General features: G+C 43.6%; 1 protein-coding gene across 4 annotated transcripts in view; it reads right to left on the bottom strand.

Annotated features, from left to right (window-relative positions):
* Positions 1 to 496: 496 nt before the first annotated feature.
* The window catches only part of LOC108521970 (activating molecule in BECN1-regulated autophagy protein 1), a 105,713-nt gene continuing 84,599 nt past the window's right edge, over positions 497 to 21,610 (bottom strand). For all 4 annotated transcript variants that reach the window (XM_017862066.1, XM_017862067.1, XM_017862068.1 and 1 more), the window contains 3 exons: positions 20,605 to 20,784; positions 1,090 to 1,170; positions 497 to 669 (listed from right to left, as the gene is read on the bottom strand). In XM_017862066.1, coding sequence (XP_017717555.1) covers positions 546 to 669; positions 1,090 to 1,170; positions 20,605 to 20,784 — 385 coding nt within the window. In that variant the 3' untranslated portion in view covers positions 497 to 545. The remainder of the gene's footprint in view (positions 670 to 1,089; positions 1,171 to 20,604; positions 20,785 to 21,610) is intronic.

Here is a 21,610-nt window from a genome sequence, read left to right as displayed (position 1 = left end):
TGAGACGCTGTCTCAAAACTAAGTAAGTAAATAAATAATAAAACTGCTTCAGTGGGGCTTGCCTAGCCCATTTTCTATTCTGTGGAGATTTCTGAGCCAGCTCCAAGGGTGTCTCCCTGTTCTCCTTCCTCAGAAGATTCACCAGTGCCTGGAAATTCCACATGCTGGCAGTACCAAAGGAGTGGAGAGGTATGCACTAAGCTCCTAATTAAATCACAGGATCTGGCTCATGAGTATCTCACCAACCGAAACATAAACACGGCACCTTTATCATTCAATTAAAAGCATAGCCAGAATTTAATTGCTGGATTAAGAAACAAATGGTTTAAACAAATAATTTAAAAGAAAAAAAAAGGTCTGGGGAAAGTGAAATAGGGTAAGAGAAACATTTTTCTTCAACCCTGCCATTTCCTGCCTTGAAGTAAGGAACAGAATATCAAACCAGGACCCCAAAATAGAATTTTCAGACAGATGCCAAGACACCATCACATCAACATAGGTAAAGGAGGGAGAAGCTTTATCTGGCTCCTTGCCCCTTCACATTTTCAAAAGCCAAACATTTCCTTACCTGCCAGGACCCTGTTAACAGAAGAGTGAGTAGCCAAGCCAGGCTGTCCACGTTCATGAAAAATCCCAGCATAAGGCAAGTACTCAGGCAGCAAGAAACGCCTACAAGAAGGAATCACATGTGAAAAGCTGACTAAAGACTACCACGAAACAAAGGAGATACTAACTACCTACACTGAAAAATCTAGGCGAAGGGACCCACTGAATCCACAGATGCCCAGAAAGGAACAGAATCTTCCAAGATTGGTCCTTCCACGGATTTGTATCTATCCTTTTCTGCCCTTCCTTCTAAAGTTCCCCCAACACTTCTGTTCTTAAACAGGATTCTCCCAGCACCACTTTTTCATCTCTTTTGAATGTGGCTAACCATCATCCGTCAAGAGTTTAGACAGCAGGGCTGGACTGTAGGCCCACTAGGAAACAATGCCAGATATGGACAATCCAAAGACCAGAAAGTAGGTTTAAAACTAAATCCTAGGCTCTAACGAAGTCTCCCTCTGTTGCTAGCAACTCGGTTCTTACCTTGGGACAAAGCGTCCAAGCGAAGGTGCAGACATCCGGGCATTGCGTGGAGCTCGGTGCCTGGATCTGTCACCATTGTCCCTGAAAAAAACAAAAAGACTACATGTAAGAGAGTCACTAAGAAAGAAGTACCCACCAGCTCAAAAAGGAAACATCCCCAAAATGACATTCTTACACTTAGGAGAGGACCCCACAGAAATTTGTCACCTGGCTGCTCACTAATTAGGTGGCACATTAATAAAACATATTTCTGGAGAACCTCAACTAAGAGATTTATGAGCATTTACCAACAGCTCAGGAATGAGGAGGATTTTTCTTGAGTTAATGTGGTCCCTTAGCATCTCAAACTGAAGCCACATTTAGATCTTAGGATTTGGAATGGATATATATAAACTTTTTCTATATTGAAAGATGCAAGAAAAATGTGTCTTGGGGGGTTGTCTTACATTATTTATTATTATTTTACTTGTTATCCAGACACCTGCTGTGGGAGGAGGTCTTAAAGGAAGAAAAATCCTCCCACCAATTTCATTTGGCAAATGGTTATCTTCAAATGAAATGTTTAGGTCTTCCATGTGGAAAAATCAGTGATAGGTAAAAGGAAAAAAAAAAAAACGCACAAGAAAAAGACAGTACCTTCTTTTACAGACTGTCAATGGTGAAGAATATTAGAAAATGCAATCCTATGTTAGGTCATTTGAATACAAAGTCTGGGTGTTTTCTTTACAGATTGTTAACAATCCATGCAATAGTAATAACTGCCATTTATTAAGTATCTACTAGGTTCCAATAAAAAGGTTATTGATATGTTATCCCATTTAATTCTTCTAGCTAGGCCACGAAGTATTACTACTATTTTACAGACAAGTGGACAAAAGACCAGAGAGGTAAATACCAAGGTCACATAACTAGTAAGTGGTTAAGGCAGGATTCAAGGAAGATTGGACTTTGAAGCCCTAGATCTTTCCACTACACTTCACTGCTTCCTGCAAGAAAAGAGGAAAGGAGCTTCACATGTTTTAGTTTCCAGTACATCAAAGGAACAATAAGCCAAAGGGCACTGGCTGGACAGAGCAGTTAATTAGCTGCTTAACCAACTCCACAAAATAAATGAACCTTTGAGAGCTTGATTTGGGATACTTTCTGAATTCTCCCTTTGGATTATCTTCAAATCAATGAGATAATCTTCAAACTGGCCCTGAAACCGAAGTTAAGGCAACACTTGGCTTTTAAGTGGACCACTGGGAACTTCACAAGCCAGAAACAAAAGCCTATGATGGTTTTTATATCTTGGTAGAATTGGCTGCCGAGCATTAAGAGACAAATCAATACCAGGGATATTGGAAGCTGATCCATTGAAAGTATTTGATTTTTATTTTCCCAAAAGAAAAAGCACACACTGTGTTCCTTAACATATCTTACTCCTTTGACCTGAAACTCTGCAGATGAAAGGAAGGGCAGGCCGGGCGCGGTGGCTCAAGCCTGTAATCCCAGCACTTTGGGAGGCCGAGGCGGGCGGATCACAAGGTCAGGAGATCGAGACCATCCTGGCTAACACGGTGAAACCCCATCTCTACTAAAAATACAAAAAATAGCCGGGCGAGGTGGCGGGCGCCTGTAGTCCCAGCTACTCGGGAGGCTGAGGCAGGAGAATGGCATGAACCCGGGAGGCGGAGCTTGCAGTGAGCTGAGATCTGGCCACTGCACTCCAGCCTGGGTGACAGAGCGAGACTCCGTCTCAAAAAAAAAAAAAAAAAAAAAAAAAAAAAAAAGGAAGGGCAAGGAGAAAGAGTTAAGACTATATGGAATGTAAAAGGGGGGTTAAAAAGAATAATGGAATCAGGAGTTCCTGACCAGCAGACTGCAGTTACTGGGGAGCCCACAAATTATACACATACACAGAGGAGTAGCTGAATATCAAACAAATAAGATAGTTTCCAAATTAAGCATACTATTATTTTTCAAATATACTACTGTTGTGATAAATTATGAATTCAATTAAAAGTATAACTGAATTCATGATAGCTTTTCATTACTGTATATTTCACTTATCAATTAGTACTAAAAGTACAACTAATTATCATAAGAGCAGTTAGAAAATATTTTGAAGTTAAAAAGGATCCTAATGGGGGGAAAGGGTGGAGGCCTCTAAGCCTCAAAAGTATAAAAAAAAACTAGCTGGGCAGAGTGGTGTGCTCCTGTAGTCTCAGTTACCTGGGAGGCTGAGGTGGGAGGATTGCTTGAGTCCAGGAGTCCAAGGTCAGCCTGGGCAACAAGAGACTCTCATCTCTTTAAAAAAAAAAAAAAAAGAAAGAAAGAAAGAAAGAAAACAGGCCAGGCACAGTGGCTCACGCCTGTAATCCCAACACCCTGGGAGGCCCACCTAGGGTCAGGAGTTCGAGACCAGCCTGGACAACATGGTGAAACCCTGTCTGTACTAAAAAAAAAACAAAAAAATTAGCCAGGCACAATGTTGCATGCGTGTAATCTCAGCCACTTCGGAGGCTGAGGCAGGAGAATCGCTTGAACCCAGGAGTTGGAGGTTGCAGTGAGTTGAGATCGCGCCTTTGCACTCCAGCCTGGGTGACAAGAGTACAACTCCATCTCAAATAAAATAAAATAAAATAAAAAATAGAAAACAAAGCTAGAAAAGAAGCATCATGGGGCAAATCCAATTATTTCACACCCATGAGAGAGAGTTGGCCTTCCCAGAATCACATTACAGAGCTGACAATTTGCTCCTGCAAGAGTCAAAGATTCACTTCCTTCTGGACAACAAACACGAATCTATCTCTCATTAGAAGGGCTGAAGAGCAGGGAAGGGGAAGCCAGTGCACTGGATAGTACTGAGCCGCTGCCAGTGCCCAAAGGTAACACAGAGCTTGGTGAAAGAACACAAGAAGACAACAGAGAAAAAAGGGCAAACCCCAAGGCTGGGGAAAATATGGGCCCATACAACGTGGGTCACAAGCATCTTTTTGTTGCAATTAAAACCTAAAAATAATTTCTTTCTGATTTAGCTTATCCCTTCATTTAAAAAAAAGGGAAGGGGGCTGGGTACGGTGCCTCACGCCTGTAATCCCAGCACTTTGGGAGGCTGAGGCGGGCGGATCACTTGAAGTCAGAAGTTCGAGACCAGTCTGGTCAACATGGTGAAATCTCATCTCCACTAAAAACACAAAAATTATCCAGACGTGGTGGCGAGCACCTGTAATCTCAGCTACTCGGAAGGTTAAGACACAAGAATCATTTGAACTGGGAGGTGGAGATTGCAGTGAGCCAAGAGTGCGCCACTGCATTCCAGCCTGGGCGACAGAGTGAGACTCTATCTCAAAAACAAATAAAATAAAATAAAAAAATAAAGTGAAGGGGTTAAGATGATAATTTTTATGTTATGTGTATTTTGCCAACATTTTAAAAAACTGATGGAAAAGAGAGAGTGCAAAATACAGTCAGAGATAATGGCTTTATAGTGTTTAGAGATTACTGGAGGATATATAGAGGAAAACAAGAATGAGATCAGCTGACTCAAATACACACAGTCTCAGACTGAAGGTTACATGAGGCACCATAAAAGAGGCAACATGTTAAGTAAGGGGAGGTGTTCATGCTGGTCCTCAGCTTATTTAACATCTTGGCTAAGAATGGAGAAATAAGAGCTAAATGTCATCTCAATACAAAGTAGAGAAGATTTCAAATTCCAAGTGTTGAGAACTCTGAAGGAGAAATGACAGGAGAGGACCCAGCATGACCAGGAAAATGTGAAACATAATAAACACTGTATGAGATGCTGCCTATGGGAGAAAAGAACCCACAGACCTCTAGGATAAAATAGCCTATAACCAAACCAGCTCAGACATTTACTGAGCAGGTTAAACCTTGAATACCGGAATGGGTAAGGTGGTAAAGGTCAGAATATACTACAAAAGGTTAAGTTCGACAAGAAGAGGGGAGAAGGCCATCAGTTTTAGTATTGGTACACAGAAATCCCAGACCAAAGGCACAGCTCCAAATAACTAAAGGCAGAAACAGTAACTGATGACTCTCTAGATTCTATAGTCCAGAAAGAGGGGAAGATTCAGAGATAATGGATTGAGGTGGGAAAAGACATCTCAATGCATGGGATATTTAGGGGAAAAACTGAAGGGAGAGGAATGAGTTCCAAACAAAAGAGCAAAGGAATTAAAAGTACTTAAAATAATGATATATTTAGAAAACTACACAGAAATCTGCCACTCATTTCAGTGCTGACACAAGGTCGACATCAAGCCAAACCTCTGTGAGATAGAAGGAGACAAATTTGGTCAGGCAGGCAGAGACTGAATATGAGTGAATTGGAAGATATTTGCCAGATGAAAAGTGAGAGAAAGGCAGACCCAGAGAGACAGTTTAGGAACAATGAAGGGTGCTAAATACCGGGGTCTGACGACATAGCCAACACCCTTTCCAAGGGTAGTGACTTAAAAGTGTGAAGAACAGAGTACACAAATATGTTGGTACTGCTCCTTCAACACAGGAGGAATACTTTTCAGGGAAACACCAGAGAAACCCTCATCAATTCCAACAGCCAGAAGCTGACTTTGAGCCAGCAGGATAGAAGCTGGCTGGGTTATTAATGGCTTTCCCAGTTGTTGAATTCTGTGCATCTCTGATTAACTCTCAGAGGGGTATTTGGGAAGGAGTAGGGGGAAAAATACTTTCTTATCAAAGATTTTACCAGAAAAAAACACCCTTCAAACAATCAAGTATCCAAAACAAGTGCTAAATACAAGAAGATGTATTTCCAGAACAAGGGAGAAACACAGCAGCAGCTCTTTTGCTAAACACCTAGGATTAATTGCCTCGGAGAGAGGCTGTAATTTGAAGGAATGAAAAATGCACCTACAGACTGCTGTCTGAGTCCTGACCAGACAGTCAGGTTGTCATTGCTCCTCAGTGACAAATAGCTCTGACTTGGGCCTTTATAAATGAAGCTCTTGCAGCAAAAAGCTCAAAAGGCCACTGTCCTCTTGACAGTATACAGTTGACTTTGCTGACAATTAGACTATTAAAAAACTTTTTGTTTCCCTATGCTGCTCTGTTTCTACTCAATCTCCAGACAACAGAAGGCCTAGTTGGCCTTGTCCCTAGAGAGCACAGTGATCTTGGTCAACTCCTTTCCTTACTGGAGTGCTGTTGGTTAGAAACTGAGGCCCCAGTCTCTACTTTCAATGACTGTGCACATATGCAAGGGCTTTGATTTCTGGAAGGAAGGCACAGCCCCAGCTCATATCATTTACAGGGAACACAGCTAATAGCATAGGTCTCCTGGAACGACAGAGCCTTCATTTTTCTCCAAGGAATGGTAATATAAGAGATAATTACCATTTACAAATTCCTCTCCTCCCTTATGTTACCTTTTAATTTCATCTGCCTACATTATGCAAATCCACATTCCTATTGTGCATTTTATGTTAAAAAATAAGCATATAAATCTAAGGGTTATGTCTTCCTCCCCCAAACCCCCACTGCTTAATTCTTTCCTGCTGTATTTTCCCATTCTAAGCCCAGGCACAATCCAGACGTGTTCCATTTTCTTTCTCTTCTTCTTCACTCCTCTTAAGAAATATTCGTATGTATTTTACTTGCCCAGTAATTCTAATTCTAGAATTCTAAAGTATTAATTCTAAAGTTGCTAAGCAATATTACACATTTTTAAGCAATAAATCAAAGTCCTCAGTAAGAGCTAGAATTCAGGTTAAGTATGTATTTTACAAATACACTGAGGTTCGACAGGTACCATATAGCCTATTCTTAATCCTCAGGAAGGTCCCTTACTTTTCTGAGACTTTTCATTATTGCACCTCTGCGTGCTACATGGGAAATTTTCTTTTCTTTTCTTTTTTTTTTTTTGAGATGGAGTCTCACACTCTGTCACCCAGGCTGGAGTGCAGTGGTGCAATCTCAGTTCACTGCAACCTCCGCCTCCTGGGTTCAAGCAATTCTCTGCCTCAGCCTCCCGAGTAGCTGGATTTACAGGCGCCTGCTACCACGCCCAGCTAATTTTTACATTTTTAGACGGACGGGGTTTCACCATCTTGGCCAGGCTGGTCTTGAACTCCTGACGTGATCCACCTGTTTCAGCCTCCAAAGAACTGGGATTATAGGCATAAGCTACCGCCCCCGGCCGACAGGGGAAATTTTTCTAAGATAGTTAACTCCAACAAAGATCCAAGAAGCTTAAAGCTACAAGAATCAGAGGTTATCTAATCTCATTCTACACATCAGACACCGGGGCCTAGGATGGGAAAGGGGCCTGCTCAAGATCAGATAATAAATCACAGCCTCAGCCAAGACTAGAACCCAGGACTATTCCCTAGACAATAGCTGTCAGGCTGTGGGGCCAGCAGGCATTGACAAGTGATCTCAATGCCAATCACTGCTCTTCTAAGAAGCAGTGATTGTGAATTTATAAATTTAGTTCAAAATTGGATCCAGTAAGAGTAAAAAAAGGACTCAGCAATTTTTTTTTTTTTTTACAAGAAAAGATGGCTGTGCTTTCAGGAAGCTCATTCCCCCCAAAACATTCACAAACAGGCTCCACACTTAGAAAACATCGAGCCCTCAGAAATCAATACTTACAATGCAACCCTCAGATATCCTCACCTGTACTATGCCCACTGCTTTTTAACTGGTTCTTCTGCATCAGTACACTTGTCACTTTAGGTCACCTTAACCAATACTATCAGAGTTAGCTGCCTAAAATACATATTGGATGATGGCTGGCCCGAGACAAAGTCCAAACTTCTCAGCCAGGCATTCCAGGCCATCCAGAGTTCAGGGCTTTCTGATGTCTCTCTCATATCACAAACACTCCATAGCTCTAGCCACAGATCTATTCAGGGTCCCTGAATAAGCCCTGTAAATCTCCTGTCTCTACGCTTTTGCTTAAGCTACTCCCTTTATCTAGAATGTCCTTGCCTATACCCATCATCCATATCAATTCCTCTCTCACAGTTCTATGCAGTCTTCAACACCCAGCTCAAATCCATGAAGCTCTCTCACCTCTCCCCAAATACTGTCTCCCTTTATACAATGCTCTCCTAGAATTTTAGTGGTAACTTATTACAGTCTATCTTTTTAGATACTTATGTAAAACTTGATGCTATTCCATAACTTAAAACGCTTCAATGACTTCCTCTTGCCTATGGGATAAAGTTCACCTCCTTTGCAAGGCATGCAAGACAAAGATCTAGCTCCACTCTAGGGGCTCATCTGCTACACATCTTGAAATTTACAGTCCAGCCACACCTATTAACAAAGCAATTCCCCAAATATTCCATGCTGTTTCATGTTTCTATGACCATGCATTTACAGTTGGTACTCAAATAATGTTATTTCATTAAATGTTGTTTTGTATGCTGATGAGGGAAAAAAATCAATTCCTGGCCATGGCCACTGTCTGTGTTGAGTTTGCACACTTCCCCATGTCTGTGTGGGTTTTCTCCGGGCATTCCGGTTTCCTCTCACATCCCAAATATGTGCACATTAGATGAACTGGTGTGTCTAGACTGCCTCAGTCTGACTGGGCGTGGGTGTGTGCGTGAGTGCACCCTGTGATGGAATGGCATCCTGTCCAGGGCAGATTTTCCCTGTGCACCCTGAGCTGCCAGGATAGGCTGCAGCCACCTGTGAGCCAGAATGGGCATAAGCACATTGGAAAATAAATGAATATAAAATAATGTAAAAATATGTAAAGCATACAATAATCATACAGGTGCACAATAATAATGATGCAGTACTAAGTCTCAGGGCGCTCACCATATTTGTTCCTGTTTATGTTTTAACTACATGGTGGCAGGACGTGTTCCTCACAATTTTCACTTTGCAAACATCTATTCCTTGATTTACCTCACCCCACATCGACTGTTGTCACTCACTGATTCACCAAAAACCAAATAATTATATTTTTATTAATCTTTCTTAGATGTACATACAGCTCACATTTATTTCAATGTTTAATATAAGAAGTGTTTGGGGTTTTTTTTTTCTTTTTTTTTTTTCTGAGACAGAGTCTTGCTCTGCCGCCTAGGCTGGAGTGCAGTGGCCGGATCTCGGCTCACTGCAAGCTCCGCCTCCCGGGTTCACGCCAATCTCCTGCCTCAGCCTCCCGAGTGGCTGGGACTACAGGCACCCACCACCTCGCCCGGCTAGTTTTTTGTATTTTTTTAGTAGAGATGTGGTTTCACCGTGTTAGCCAGAATGGTCTCGATCTCCTGACCTCGTGGTCCACCCATCTCGGCCTCCCAAAGTGCTGGGATTACAGGCGTGAGCCACCGCGCCCGGCCTGTTTTGGGTCTTTATTTAGATGCTTGGTGACGTTTGTGTAGCCAGAAATATGTCACAGGAACTTAACTCTTGTTCATATCAATTAGCCTATGGTAAAATTGGTTTCATTATAGTAGTTTTGCTTATGTTACAGTTTCCAAAGAGGAATTACTGTACTTGCCTTTCTCCTAAGTATACCTAAAGAATGACCCTATTTTAAGACTTACACCTCTTTTCTAAGCCACTTCATAAAACATTCAACCACTACAAAATTATCTGGAAAATAATAAGAGAGGTTTTTTATCTCTCCCCAGGTCATTTTCTTTCTTTTTTTAAAAAATTTTTTATGAAAATAAAAATTTTCACTGCACTCCCAGGCTGGAGTGCAGTGGGGTAATCTCGGCTCACTGCAATCTCCGCCTCTCAGGTTCTAGCAATTCTCCTGCCTCAGCCTCTTGAGTAGCTAGGACTACAGGTGGAGAAGTTTTTGTCTCGTTCCACATTAAGAACTAATTTTGTATAATACCACCACTCAATAATGTAGATGGCTGGCTGATTCCTAACTGCTTTAAGCAGGTTCCAGTCTACAAAGAGAATAACTTTACAGGGTGTTTCCTCAGCGTTCCTCTTGCACTGCTAATATTAAAGGTCTGTGGCTCGTAAGTCAAAGGCAAAGACAAAGGGAACTCCATTTCAAAATGAAGTAGACAATATCCCATCCCTCTCTGATGATTTCAGTTGCCAAAAGTTACCCTCCCTTCCTTGGGTACAAGTTATATATTTGTTATTAGAGAGTAGTCACTGATTCCTACAGAAGTCCTAGAAATTCCCAGCTCAGAAGAGAGCAGAATTCTAGTCAGAACTTGAAATACATGAGTCATCAGGACTATCACCTGATAAGAATGGTATTATCTAGGTTCTAACATATCTTCTTTGCCATGACTCAACTAGATTTTTCAGTTATATCAAAGGGCCAGATGAAGAATATTAAATTGTGGGCCAGATGTGGCGGCTCATGCCTGTAATCCCAGCACTTTGGGAAGCAAAGGCAGGAGGATTGCTTGAGCTCAAGAGCTCGAGATCAGCCTGTGCAACATAGTAAGACCCTGTCTCCACCCCCTCCCAAAAAAAAAAAAAAAAAAATTAGATGAGCATGGTGGTCCATGCCTATAGTCTCAGCTACTCAGGAGGCTGAGGCAGGAGGATCCCTTGAGCCCAAAAGTTCAAGGCTGCTTGAACTGCACACCACTGCTCTCCAGCCTGGGTAACAGAGCAAAACCCAGTCTCAAAAAAAAAAAAAAATTGTTGTGAACTAAAGGCAAGCAACTTCCCCTAAGCCACATCCAATCAGATGGCAGAGCTGAGTAACAGCCTTCAGAACTTTCCTCAGCCACATCATACACCAAGAACATCTTTTAATGACTTGTTTGCCAGAAGATTATTTAGCAAGGGGACCATAAAAGGAGAATCTCGTGTTGCATGAAACTCGTGTACATATGCATGTGGTATTTCCAGAATATATCATGCCAAACTAAGGAACCAGCACCCATCTCTCGCTCCCGGAAATAACTGTCATACAAGTAGACATTTTTGCACACAGGTATACCTTGAAGATATTGCAGGTGTGGTTCCAGACCACCACAATTTAAAGCAAATACTGCAATAAAGCAAGCCACATGAATCTTTGGTTTCCTAGTACATATAAAAGCTACGTTTATACTATAGACTACTGGGTATGTAACAGCATTATGTCTTAAAAAACAATGCACATACCTTAATTAAAAATACTTTATTGCGCCAGGTGCAGTGGCTCTCGCCTGTAATCCCAGCACTTTGGGAGGCTGAGGAGGGCGGATCACGAGGTCAGGAGACCAAGACCATCCTGACTAACACGGTGAAGCCCTGTCTCTACTAAAATACAAAAAATTAGCTGGGCGGGTTGCGGGCGCCTGTAGCCCCAGCTGCTCGGGAGCCTGAGGCAGGAGAATGGTGTGAACCTGGGAGGCGGAGGTTGCAGTGAGTGGAGATCACGCCACTGCACTTCAGCCTGGGCAACAGAGCGAGACTCTATCTCCAAAAAAAAAAAAAAAAAAAAACTTTATTGCTTAAAAAAAAGCTAACGATCATCTGAGCCTTCAGTGAGTTGTAATATTTTTGATGGTGGAGGGTTCTGCCTCAATGTTGACTGCTGACTGATCAGAGTGATGGTTGCTGAAGGCTGGAGTGGCTGTGGCAATTTCTGAAAATAAGGCAACAATGAAGTTTTGCTGCATCGATTGACTCTTCCTTTCATAAAAGATTTCTTTGCAGCATGTGATAGCGTTTTAACCACAGCACAACTGCTTTCAAAATTGGAGTTAATTTTCTCAAGCCCTTTATCAACTAAGTTTATGGAATATTCTAAATCCTTTGTTGACATTTTAACAATGTTTATAGCATCTTCACCACAAATAGATTCCATCCTTTAAAAACTACTTCAAGGTGTCTATGCTGAGAATAAAAATTTTTAAATAATTTTTAAAAAGAAACCACTTTCTTTCCTCATCTACAGTGAATAACTCCTCATCCATTCAAGATTTTGTCTTTTGGTGGTTTTTTTTTTTTTTTTTTTTTTTTTGAGATGGGAGTTTCGCTCTTGCCCACGTTGGAGTGCAATGGTGCGATCTCAGCTCACTGCATCTTCTGCCTCCCGAGTTTCAGCAATTCTCCTGCCTCAGCCTCCCAAGTAGCTGGGATTATAGGCATGTACCACCACTCCTGGCTAATTTTGTTTTTTAGTAGAGGACGGGGTTCTCCATGTTGGTCAGGTAGTCTTGAACTCCAGACCTCTAGGTGATCCCCCCCCCCGCCCGCCCGGCCTCAGCCTCCCAAAGCACTGTGATGTACAGTGCGGTGAACCACCACGCCCAGCCTTTGTTCTTTTTCTTTTATTTTCTTTTTTTTTTTTTTTTGAGACGGAGTCTCGCTCTGTCGCCCCAGGCTGGAGATGCAGTGGCCATGATCTCAGCTCCACTGCAAGCTCCGGCTCCCGGGTTTAAGCCATATCTCCTGGCTCAGCCTCCCGAGTAGCTGGGGGCTACAAGGGCGCCCGCCACCTCGCCCCGGCTAGTTTGTATTTTTAGTAGAACGGGTTTCACCGGTTAGCCAGGAGGGTCTCGATCTCCTGACCTCGTGATCCGCCCGTTCGGCCTCCAAAGTGCTGGGATTACAGGCTTGAGCCACCGTGCCCGGCCTCTTTTTTTTTTTTTTAAGACAAGGTCGCTCTTGTCACCCAGGCAGTGGCGCGATCTCGGCTCACTGTAGCCTCAACCTCTCAGGCTCAAGTGTTTCTCCTACCTCGGCCTCAGTAGCTGGCAATATAGGCACGCACCGCCACGCCCAGCTAAGTTTTTTTTTTTTTTTTTTTTTGGTAGAGATAGGGGGTTTCACCATGTTGCCCAGGCTGGTCTTGAACTCTTGGACTCAAGCAATCCTCTCACCTCAGTCGCCTAAAGCTCTGGGATTACAGGTGTGAGCCACCACACCTGGCCCCATTCAAGTTTTTTTTTTTTTTTTTTTGAGACAGAGTCTCACTCAATCACCCAGGCTGGAGTGCAGTGGCGCGATATCGGTTCACTGCAACCTCCGCCTCCCAGGTTCAAGCGATTCTCCTGCCTCAGTCTTCCAAGTAGCTGGGATTACAGGTGCCTGCCACCACGCCCAACTAGTTTCTGTATTTTTAGTAGAGACAAGGTTTCACCATGTTGGCTAGGCTGGTCTCAAACTCCTGACCTCAGATGATCCGCCTGCCCTGGACTCCCAAAGTGCTGGGATTATAGGCATGAGCCACCATGTCAAGTGTTATCATGAGATTGCAATAATTCAGTCACATCTCCAGGCTCCACTTCTAATTCTCATTATCTTGCTATTTCTACCACATCTGCAGTTACTTCCTTCACTACAATCTTGAATCTGTGAAAGTCATTCATGAAGGCTGGAATCAACTTTTTCCATACGCTGTATCATGTTGATATTTCTACCTCCTCCCATGAATTGCCAAAACTCTTAATGGCAACTAGAATTGCAAATCCTTTCCAGGTTGTTTCAATTTACTTTGCCCAGATTCATAAGTGGAATCACTATCAATAGCACTATGGCCTTCTTTCTTTCTTTCTTTCTTTTTTTTTTTGAGACAGAATCTCACTCTGTCAAACAGGCTGGAGTGCAGTGGCACCACCCTGGCTCACTGCAATCTCCACCTCCCAGGTTCAAGCGATTCTCCTGCCTCAGCCTCCTGAGTAGCTGGGACTACAGTTGTGTGCCACCATGCCTGGCTAATTTTTGTATTTTTAGTAGGGACAGGGTTTCGCCATGTTGACTAGGCTGATCTCGAACTCCTGACCTCAGGTGATCTACCCACCTTGGCCTCCCAAAGTGATGGGATTACAGGTGTGAGCCACCACACCTGGCCAGCCTTATTTCTTAAAGAATAAGACTTGAAAATCGAAATTACTTCTGGAGCCATAGGCTGCAGAATGGATGTTGTGTTACTAGGCATGAGAATAACATTAATCTCCTTGTACATCTCCATCAGAGGTCCTGGTGACCAGGTGCATTGTCAGTGACCAGTTACATTATATTTGTTTATTTTTATTTATTTTGAGAAAGGGTCTTGCTGTGTTGCCCAGGCTGGAGTGCAGAGGCGTGATCGCAGTTCACTGCACGCTTGACCTCCAAGGCTTGAGCAATCTTCCCACCTCAGCCTCCTGAGTAGCTGGGACCAGAGGTGTGCATCAACACAGCAGTTACATTTTTCAAAGAATCCTTATTTCTGAGCAGTAGGTCTCAACCATGGGCTTAAAATATTCAGTAAACCATGCTATAAACAGACGTGCTGTCATCTAGGCTTTGTTCCATTTACAGAGCACAGCCAGAGTAGACTTAGCATCATTCTTCAGGGTCTTAGGATTTTCAAACTGGTAAATGACTACTGGCTTCAACTTAAAGTCATCAGCAGCATTAGCCCCTAACAAGAGCATCAGCCTGTCCTCTGAAGCTTTGAAGCCAAGCATTGACTTCTCTCTAGCTATGAAAATCCTAGATAACATCTTCTCCCAATAGAAGTCTGTTTCATCTATGTTGAAAATCTGTTGTTTAATGTAGACACCTTTATCAATGATCTCAGCTAGATCTTCTGGATAACTTGCTGTAGCTTCTCCATCAGCACTTGCTGTTTCTCCTTGTGCTTTTATGTTAATGGAAACAGCTTCTTCCCTTAAACTTCATGAACCAACCTCCACTAGATTCCAGCTTTTCTTCTGCAGCTTCTTACCTCTCTCAGTTGTCAGAGAAGTGAAAAGAGTTAGAGATTTGCTCTTGATTAGGGTTTGGCTAAGGGAATGTTGTGGCTAGTTTGATTTTCTATCCAGACCACTAAAACTTTCTCCGTATCAGCAGTAAGATTGTTTTGCTGGAGTAGACCTTTTAATTTCCTTAAGAATTTCTGCTTTGCGTTCATACCTTGGCTGTTTATAACACAAGAGGACTAGCTTTTGGCCTATCTCAACTTTCAACATGTCTTGCTCGCTAATCATTTGTAGCTTTTGACATAAAGTGAGAGATGTGCGACTCTTCCTTTTTCTTGAACATACAGAGGTCGCTGTAGGGATATTAAATGGCCTAATTTCAATATTGCTGTGTATCAGGGAATAGGAAGGCCCAAGGAGAGGAAGAGAGATGGGGGAATCGCCAGTCAGTGGAGCAGTCAAAATATATACAACGTTTACAATTAAGCTTATTGTCTTATATGAGTGTGGTTCATGGTGCCCCAAAACAATTACAATAGATCACTGACCGCAAGTCACCATAACAGATACAATAATGATGAAAACATCTGAAATACTGGAAGAATTACCAGTGTGACAGAGAGACACAAAATGAGCACATGCTGTTGGAAAAATGGTGCCAATGACTCAATGCCGGGTTGCCACAAACCTTCAATTTGTCAAAAACACAATACCTGCAAAGTGCAAAAAAAAGCCAAGCACAATAAAACAAGGTGTGCCTATATTTGGTCACAATGTGGACTTCTGGCCAGGCGCTGTGGCTCACGCCTGTAATCCCAATACTCTGGCAGGCAGATCACGAGGTCAGGAGATCGAGACCATCCTGGCTAGCATGGTGAAACCCTGTCTCTACTAAAAATACAAAAAATTAGCTGGGCGGGGTTGCGGGCGCCTGTAGTCCCAGCTACTCGGGAGGCTGAGGCAGGAGAATGGCGTGAATCCAGGGAGGTGGAGCTTGCAGTGAGCCGAGATCACGCCACTGCACTCCAGCCTGGGCGATAGAGCGAGTCACTGTCTCAAAAACAAACAAACAAAAAACAAAAAAACAATGTGGACTTCTGGGAAAAAGGGACCCAAATATAAGCAAATTAATTAGAAGAGTTAAGAAAATAAATTAATAGACCTAAAGAGAATTCATCTTAAGGCTAAAAGACCAGAATTCTCATTGAGATGTTTTTTCCAGGCAGAAATCCAAAGTATAGCCCGTGTGTCAAAATTGTGAATGACAGACTTCTGTGCCAGCAACAGTCTTTTGTTTGTTTAATACAAACGGGGATCTCACCACTTTGCCCAGGCTGGTCTTGAAGTCCTGGGCTCAAGCAATCCTCCTGCTTCAGCCTCCCAAAGTGCTGGGATTACAGGTGTGAGCCGCCACACCCGGTTCTAGCAACAGTTTTCAAGAAGCTGAATGTAATTATCCAGTGGCTGGTATATACGATGGAGATATTTGTGACTGATCTAATCTGAAGCTTCTCTAGTCTGACTGTCATTAGCAAAGCCTTTGCTACAGTATCTCTGTGTCTCAGAAAGCAAAGCAGCTACAAAAAGAGGCAGGAAGGGCAGGAATATGGGCTAGGGAGGGTTCTGGAATTATAATTACGTTTAGATTAACAGATAAAATGAGTAAGGGGCAAGAATACCTGGAATAATAGTCATAAAGCACACACACCACCTCTTCTGTAGGACTTACAACTATGGGCCACAACACTTAACCTGGGCTTTACAAAAGCCCCCTCTCTCTTTCCAAAGGGATGGAAAACATGAAAATGAAGTCTGCTTTATGCTTATTTGCCATATCCATTCTAGTAGGTGGTCTGGGCTTGAAAGCAGACAGACAGCAATGTCATGGGTAGCCACACCTTTACCCTCCTTATGAATATCTTTATGCAAAGACAGCTGCTGAGGGCTTCAGGAGAGACCTGCTGACAGCAGGTTTCTAGATGTCCTGTTTGTGCAGTCTGATAAACACAGGGACCCTGCAGTCTCAATCCTTGCTATAGACAGAGATGAATGGCAGGAGAGGAAGCCTGCCTGGGAAGATGGTCATTCATCCAGATCACAAAAGAACAGAAAATTTAACCTGATGCTGACCAGCCTCCAAAGCCACCCTCCCAAGAGATAAATCTCAATGGTCTTGCTCCATAGCAAGCTCTTGGAAAGGCTCAAAAATGGTTGTACGTAATTTTCAAAGGTTTTTAAATCAGCAGACAATAAAACTCAGACACTAAATATGCTTGCTCCTGTCCTCTAACCTTAGACATATCTGATTTGGTCAAATGGAAGAGAACTACAAAAGATGGGCTGAGTAATGGCTCCCTTGGTTTTCTGAGAATACTATACACCTGGATGTGACGAGCCCAAAAATGACAAAATGATCTATGACTTAGCAAACAGACAGAGAGGTCATCAAAGTGAGGCAGCAAAGGTAAGAGCATGAAGTGCTGAGAAGGTGAGGATACCAAACTGAGGAACAATCTGTCTTAATGGTAACCTAATTGTTAGGAAGATTTCCCGCCATATCTACCTTACATGTCTCTCTGTACCTGAAAAAGTATAAATTGTGACTGCACATGCCTCTAACTTTCCTTCTAATTACCAAAGCCAAGGCAAAAGATTGGGGCAGAAAACTTAAAATGTGCTGGTACCTTCCTTCTTTGTTATTCTCCTTCCTCATAGAGCACATAGACACTCAGAGAACAGGAGCAACCACAAGCAGCATTCAGTTTACAGTAGAGGGAGGTGGGCAGGGAAGGAGACAGAGGAAAAATAAACAGTTTCAACCAGCCAGCAACATCCTTTGCTAGAAAACCTGGACTACTAATGTTGAGGTGACTCATCCACAGCTGCTATTAAAAACAAGATTCTGGTCTACATCAGCCCAAAAAAAGGCAAACACCCCAGGAACGACATTCCAAGGAGTATTAGACAAATTAGTCCATTGTTACTAACCAGGGAGCAATATAAGACCCCCTAAGAAAAAACAGTATGTCAGTGCACAAAAGGTGAAGGAAATGTAAATTCAGGTCATGCTAAAGCCAGGGGAGGGGTGGGGGAGAGTGCACAGGTGGGCTGGGGGGAGCATAAGGAGGAGGCAGTCTGACACAGGAAAATCGAGGGGGAAGGAAGGGGAGAGAAAGAGGAGGTGGTAGCAGAAGAAAGGGAAGGTAAGACAAGAACAGAACATTTTAAACTAATCCAGAACTCCCTTGTGAAGGACAAGTCACGAGGCAAGATACAGCTTGAAGGCATGAGCCCCACATTTCACCACTGCAAAGAGATAACAGCCTCCCAGGCGTGCATAGAAAGAGGGCTAGGCAATCCACAACACTGACTCCCAGGGCTCCACAGCATTACTGAGAGATAGTCACCCAGGCTTTTCAGCAGCCCTAAGTGCCAGCAGCCTTGGGATGTATGTTTCAACTGCTTCCCTGAATAGACCCTGGTGCTGGAAAAACCATAATATCTACAGGAGAACATATTTCACTACAAGTGTCTGCCTGGCTAAGGGAACAGACACTCCATTTCCTTCACTGCTGATATATACATCCACCTCACCCTAGAGTGGACAGAAGGGAGAAGGAGCAAGCTGACAGTCAGAAGGCAGCTCTGCTCTTCTCCTGCAGTTGACAAGAGAGAACCATGACCTCTGCTCCATTTGCCACACCACTGCTGCTTCAGGCCATCCCTGCATTTATTTCACATTTACATCTTTCTCAGACAAATAAATCTCCCACTTAGTTTTCCTTTTGCTTCTAAGAGTACAAATGCTAGTGTGTTTAATGACAGCATGGAGAAGGCAAATTGGTACAAATGTTGTTCCTACTTTCCTAGTGCTTTCTGGCAAAGAGGTTTCTTAAACACATTAAAAAGCTTTGTTGAAAGATGACTTGTGGGGAACTAGCCATTCAGTTAAGGAAGAAGGCTGAGGGGGAGATGAGAACTCTTAAGGCCCCAAACCTGACCCCGCTACGTCAAGATGGAAGGCAGGGAAGAAATGACTGACAGGCTGTCCTCTTTCACAAATGCCAGTGAAAAAGGAGGAAGAAACAATGCTTAACCGCCCTTCCCTCTCTCTTGCTTTTATGTTTGACAATACCAAAATATAAGGAATCAAAACGAGCCAAATGTCCAATTTGATACAGGCCATAAAAGCTCAGTTTCAGGATGGAAAGAAACACAATGAATGGCTAGAAAGGTCAGAAGCAGCAGGTGAGAGAATGCAAAACCCAGCAAATAAATAAGATTGGCTAGCTTAGGCCGGGCGCGGTGGCTCAAGCCTGTAATCCCAGCACTTTGGGAGGCCGAGACGGGCGGATCACGAGGCCAGGAGATCGAGACCATCCTGGCTAACACGGAGAAACCCCGTCTCTACTAAAAACTACAAAAAAAAGGTGGCCGGGCGCGGTGGCTCAAGCCTGTAATCCCAGCACTTTGGGAGGCCGAGACGGGCGGATCACGAGGCCAGGAGATGGAGACCATCCTGGCTAACATGGAGAAACCCCGTCTCTACTAAAAACTACAAAAAAAAAAAAAAAAAAAAAAAAAAACTAGCCGGGCGCGGTGGCGGGCGCCTGTAGTCCCAGCTACTCGGAGGCTGAGGCGGGAGAATGGCGGGAACCCGGGAGGCGGAGCTTGCAGTGAGCCGAGATCGCGCCATTGCACTCCAGCCTGGGTGAAAGAGCGAGACTCCGTCTAAAAAAAAAAAAAAAAAACTACAAAAAAAGGCTAGCCGGGCGAGGTGGCGGCGCCTGTAGTCCAGCTTACCCGGGAGGGCTGAGGCAGGAGAATGCATGAACCCGGGGAGGCGGAGCTTGCAGTGAGCTGAGATCCGGGCACAGCACTCCAGCCTGGGTGACAGAGCGAGACTCCGTCTCAAAAAAAAAAAAAAAGAGGATTGGCTTAGCTTAGGCTGGGCACGTTGCTCATGCCTATAATCCCAGCACTTTGGGAGTACTCGAGGCGGGCAGATCACGAGGGTCAGGAGATCAAGACCATCCTGGCTAAACGGTGAAACCCCATCTCTACAAAAATACAAAAAAAAAAAAAAAAAAAATTAGCCAGGCGTGGTGGCAGGCGCTGTAGTTTCCAGCTACTCGGGAGGCTGAGGCAGGAGGCAATGGTGTGAACACCAGGAGGTGCAGCTTGCAGTGAGCCAAGATTGTGCCACTGCACTCCAGTGTGGACAACAGAGTGAGACTCCATCTCAAAAAAAAAAAAAGATTGGCTAGCTTAAATTCTAGGGCCGACCCTGCATCCTCCCACGGCTCTCCCTGCTGACCACTCAAAAAAGTCCAAAGAAGCCAGAAATCACTTCTCAACCCACCACATTAATTTGACAGACAACTTTTTAAGGTTCCTGAATTGGGGGTAGGAGTAGGGAGACCGAAAAAGTTTAGGCAATGGAGTAAGAACTTAAAGGAGTCCGTCTGATCAGGGCACTAAGACAGAAAATCCACCTCTTAGGGAAATCCAAGTATTTCAGAATGAAGACAACATCTCCACAGCTACTCTGCTTAGGAGAAAAAGCAGCAACCCTCCAGCCTCCCTGATGTGGTAAAGACAGTCCATGAGAAGCTTTCCACGGTCACTGTACATGCAAAAAGGAAATAAAAATGTTGCCTGAGGAACAGCATCCTCTCGCAATCTGGCCTGGGGCCCAGTGGGCGGTCTCCTCGCGCACCAGTGAATCAGCAAAGCAACTGCCAGAGGTGGGAGTGCTCTGGGCATCTTAACCCTCTGTCCCTCGCCCCATCCTGTTACTCATAAATAATAACTGAGGAGTTGGGAGCAAGAACATCCACCACTGCAGCTCCAACAGTGGGCAACTTGGAAGCACTCCAAGCTTGAGAGGAGAGGGAAGAAAGCAAGCTGAGTATGTACTTACTCAAAGTCCTCAAATTCCAAGTCGGTTCCCTCTACTGATGGACCCTGGTTGTCTGAGGAAGAGGAGGAGGTGGAAGAACGGAGACGGTTCTGTTGGTAGCGCATGGAGCGCTGGCGAATACTGTCTCTCCGTGAGAGATACTGGATCATCCTCTGGGCGTAGTATGCAGCAGGAGATAATCTGAGAGAGACAGAGATGGACAAACACAAACTAGCACTAATGTGGGGAATACTGTGAAAGGCAGTCAATCCAGCTCTCCCATGGCGTCTCCCTGCTGAGGTGAACTCTGGAGACATGAAAATCAAAGGACATTTAACTCATCAGGAGGTTTGCACTGCAGAATATGCCTATCAGATTATCACCAGTGTTTCTGTTCTGAGATAAGGCAAACAGGCGGCTTAACCAGACATCTTCTGAGGAAGAGCTGCCCCTCCCCAAGAGAATAACACTGGACCTTTCCTTCTAGCTTCTTAAGGTACACCTTCAGCTCCTCAGGGTGCTCTTTACACAGAGCTGTGCTCATTCATAGCTTTTCCTTGATCACCATCCATACGCAAAATGGAAGACATGAAAGGGAACTGAGCAATCATCTACCGTCTTGTTTTATAGATGAGAAAAGAGGCCAGGAAATGGTAAGCCTCAGATGATTAAAGAAGGTATCCACAAGTATCTTCACCAGGACTTCTTTCTTCTCCAACAAGTACACACAGCTCCAGATTTGTCCTACCTCCTTAGAATGATCTCTCGCAACATCTTTTCTCTCCCTTAAGACTTAATCATAGATATTTGTAATATGGGGAAAAAATTTAGAACTGAGACTGAGAGTAAAATATACTTGAGAGAACAGAAAATCTAACAGAAAAAATTAAAAGGGATTCCTTTTTCTATTTCTTACAATCAGAGCATCAGAGGTTGCGTGGGCACTGGGCAATATGGAAGGTGATAGTTGTTCATCTTTCTTCTCCCTTATGATGGCTATTCCTGTAAATAATTAGTCCAGATCTAC

Source organism: Rhinopithecus bieti, unplaced genomic scaffold, assembly GCF_001698545.2.
Source record: "Rhinopithecus bieti isolate Rb0 unplaced genomic scaffold, ASM169854v2 scaffold_61533, whole genome shotgun sequence".
Classification (NCBI taxonomy): domain Eukaryota; kingdom Metazoa; phylum Chordata; class Mammalia; order Primates; family Cercopithecidae; genus Rhinopithecus; species Rhinopithecus bieti.
The sequence above is the reverse complement of the archived record's forward strand: the minus strand, read 5'-3'. Positions and strand labels throughout refer to the sequence as shown.